General features: G+C 37.1%; 1 protein-coding gene across 1 annotated transcript; it reads left to right on the top strand.

The window, feature by feature from the left end:
* Positions 1-887: 887 nt before the first annotated feature.
* LOC111389454 (probable leucine-rich repeat receptor-like protein kinase At1g68400) lies at positions 888-1,691 on the top strand (the record flags this gene model as incomplete). The annotated part of the gene is made up of 1 exon (XM_023014371.1): positions 888-1,691. A coding segment is annotated over one exon (672 nt), but the record flags the coding sequence as incomplete, so codon positions are not given.
* Between the last annotated feature and the right edge of the window lie 939 nt (positions 1,692-2,630).

The following is a 2,630-nucleotide window of genomic DNA, read 5'->3' as shown; positions in this document are numbered from 1 at the left end:
CTTTGGGAACTGATAAGAAAATTTCATCGATTCAGATATTGTGTGCTGGTAGCTGTTTTCATGATTTCATTGTCAGAAGCAAGAATTTCATTAGGAGATTATCTTTATTTCATTTACTTCTTTGCCTTCTTGAGTTGTTAGTCGTTACCAGAGAATGTGATCACTCCTGCTTGAAAATTTTTGGTTAAAATTCCCTTGAAATAGCCCTTCTATTCGACTCAGTTTGATATGCGAATAATGCGGAATATGTAGTTTTCTCTGATAAAGATGTCTTCATTTGTCCCTACTATCTATTTCTCTTTCTGTTCTAATTTTAAGAAGATGAAAAGATAAATAGTTGAATTCTGATAATTGATTGATTGCGAGCTCAAAAAGCTTTGTTGATGATGTTTATAAATTCTTTGTTTGTTTATTTATTGCATATGATGGGAGCTTGACGTTCCACTTTATTAGGTATGTGCTGTAAAAATACTTGATAGTCAATTTTTTGTCTCCCATTTGGTGCTAAGTTTGCCTTAAACTGGAAAGTCGATGGTGAAATTTGCTATTGTTTGCTTTTGGAATTATATGGCACCGGGTCCCCCAGGCACAAATTGTTTGATTGTCCCTTCACCCTCCATCTCCACTTGCACAATTATGCAGTGTCTCCAAATCTTGTTTTTTCTTTCTCCTTTTGTGACTTTTAGCTTTGCTCTATCCTCAGACTCTTACAGTACCCGTGGTCACAATTTTATTTCCCTCCCATTTTTTAATTATTTATCTATGATTCGATCAGCTTCTCATGCAACACAATTGACAATCCATGATTAATGCATAACTCGTGTTGTTTGGAACGGCTATTTCTGATTCGTAGAAAACATAATGGGCCTTTTTCCCCCTAAATCTTTTCAGGAAACAGAGGACCTGGAAGAACTCCGCTGGACTGGACCACAAGGTTGAAGGTTGCAGCTGGAGCAGCTCGAGGATTAGCCTTCATTCACAACCCATTCAAGTCCCTTAGGCTAACACATGGCAATATCAAATCCACTAACATCCTCGTTGACAAATCTGGCAATGCTCGGGTATCAGATTTTGGCCTCTCAGTTTTTGCATCACCTTCCAACTTCCCAAAATCAAATGGGTACAATGCCCCTGAAACAGTACTGGAAGGTCGGAAATTAACCCAAAAATCTGATGTGTATTCATTTGGGGTCCTATTGCTAGAGCTGCTAACAGGAAAATGCCCCTCTGTTGTGGACAATGGTGGAGCTGGCCCAGGGTACAATGGGGTCATTGATTTGCCGAGGTGGGTGCAGTCTGTAGTGAGAGAGGAGTGGACTGCTGAGGTGTTCGATTTGGAGCTTATGAGGTACAAAGGTATTGAAGAAGAGATGGTGGGTTTACTTCAGATAGCGATGGCCTGTACTCAGGCTTCACCGGATCAAAGGCCAAAGATGAGCTATGTTTTGAGAATGATAGAAGAGTTACGAGGAGTCGAGGTGTCACCATCACACGAGACCCTTGATTCTGTTTCAGACTCGCCATCAGTGTCCGAAGATGCATGCAGACCAAGTGAATAAGTAACGGCTAGTTGTTGAAGGTTTAAATTGTTTGCATTTCCAAGTTTTGTTAACACAAATGTCTATCGAGCAGGTCTCGGACTAGAAATTTTTAGTATTTAGGAGATATATTATGAGTTTGGTTGCTACTTAGATGCTTTCCACTGTTGCATGCTGCATTCTTAGCTCTTTGCTAATACATGAGACATATCCTTCCCGGTTCTCTTGTACCAGACAAAGGTTCTTGACCTCTAGACGCTCTAAAAGTCTCACTTAACTGAATCGAAAGGCATTCATGACAGATACAATGCTCTGTTGCGTGCGGCTTGAATGTCTGGTAAGCTCTCACGATGCTGCATTCAAACAATTCCCCTGGCTAGAGAGATTATAAAAGCATGGTTATTTCATAAACTTCATTAAAAAGTTGTATTTATTTGTCTTTAGGATCTTATAAAAGTTGTAACATGCAATATGAAGGGGAATTTTTAAAATCGGCTTAATCAAACTCTTCAAAACTTTTTGAGGCCTAATTTACTCCAGATAAGTTTTTAAGGCCTTTTTTTGTTGAAATGTCTAAAGTATCCTTTTCTATATTGTTGATATGTCTCAAAATCCCTTTACATAAAATGACTAATATCTTTTCTGTAACATTATCAAGAAAAAGTGGTACAAAAAATGACTCTAGTCATTTTAAACGACCGTTGTCCCTATTCTTTTTTATTTCATAAAAAACCATTGGTTGTGATTTGCATAGTCGCAGCCAATCCACGGCAAACAAAAAATTCATTTAGATCATGATTAGAAACTTTTTTTCTAAAAGAAAAATGATTTTAGTCATTTTTCATTTATCACTTTCGAGTTGAATGATATCTTGCCTTTTATTATACCTAATAGCTTAACTTATTCAAAAATAATTGTAAGTCATGTGCTGAAAAATCGAATATGGTATATTTGAACGTGCAGTGGAGCACGATGAAGTATATATAATGAACTTCATCTTCCAATATTTTTTTTTAAATGAAATAGATTGAAATCAACTACGGTCTAAAAGGTTACATGTCTGATTAGCCTCTCGTCTTTCATTATACATGA

This window comes from Olea europaea, unplaced genomic scaffold, assembly GCF_002742605.1.
Source record: "Olea europaea var. sylvestris unplaced genomic scaffold, O_europaea_v1 scaffold5918, whole genome shotgun sequence".
NCBI classification, from domain to species: domain Eukaryota; kingdom Viridiplantae; phylum Streptophyta; class Magnoliopsida; order Lamiales; family Oleaceae; genus Olea; species Olea europaea.
Note: the sequence above shows the minus strand (reverse complement) of the source record. Positions and strands in the feature narration are given on the sequence as shown.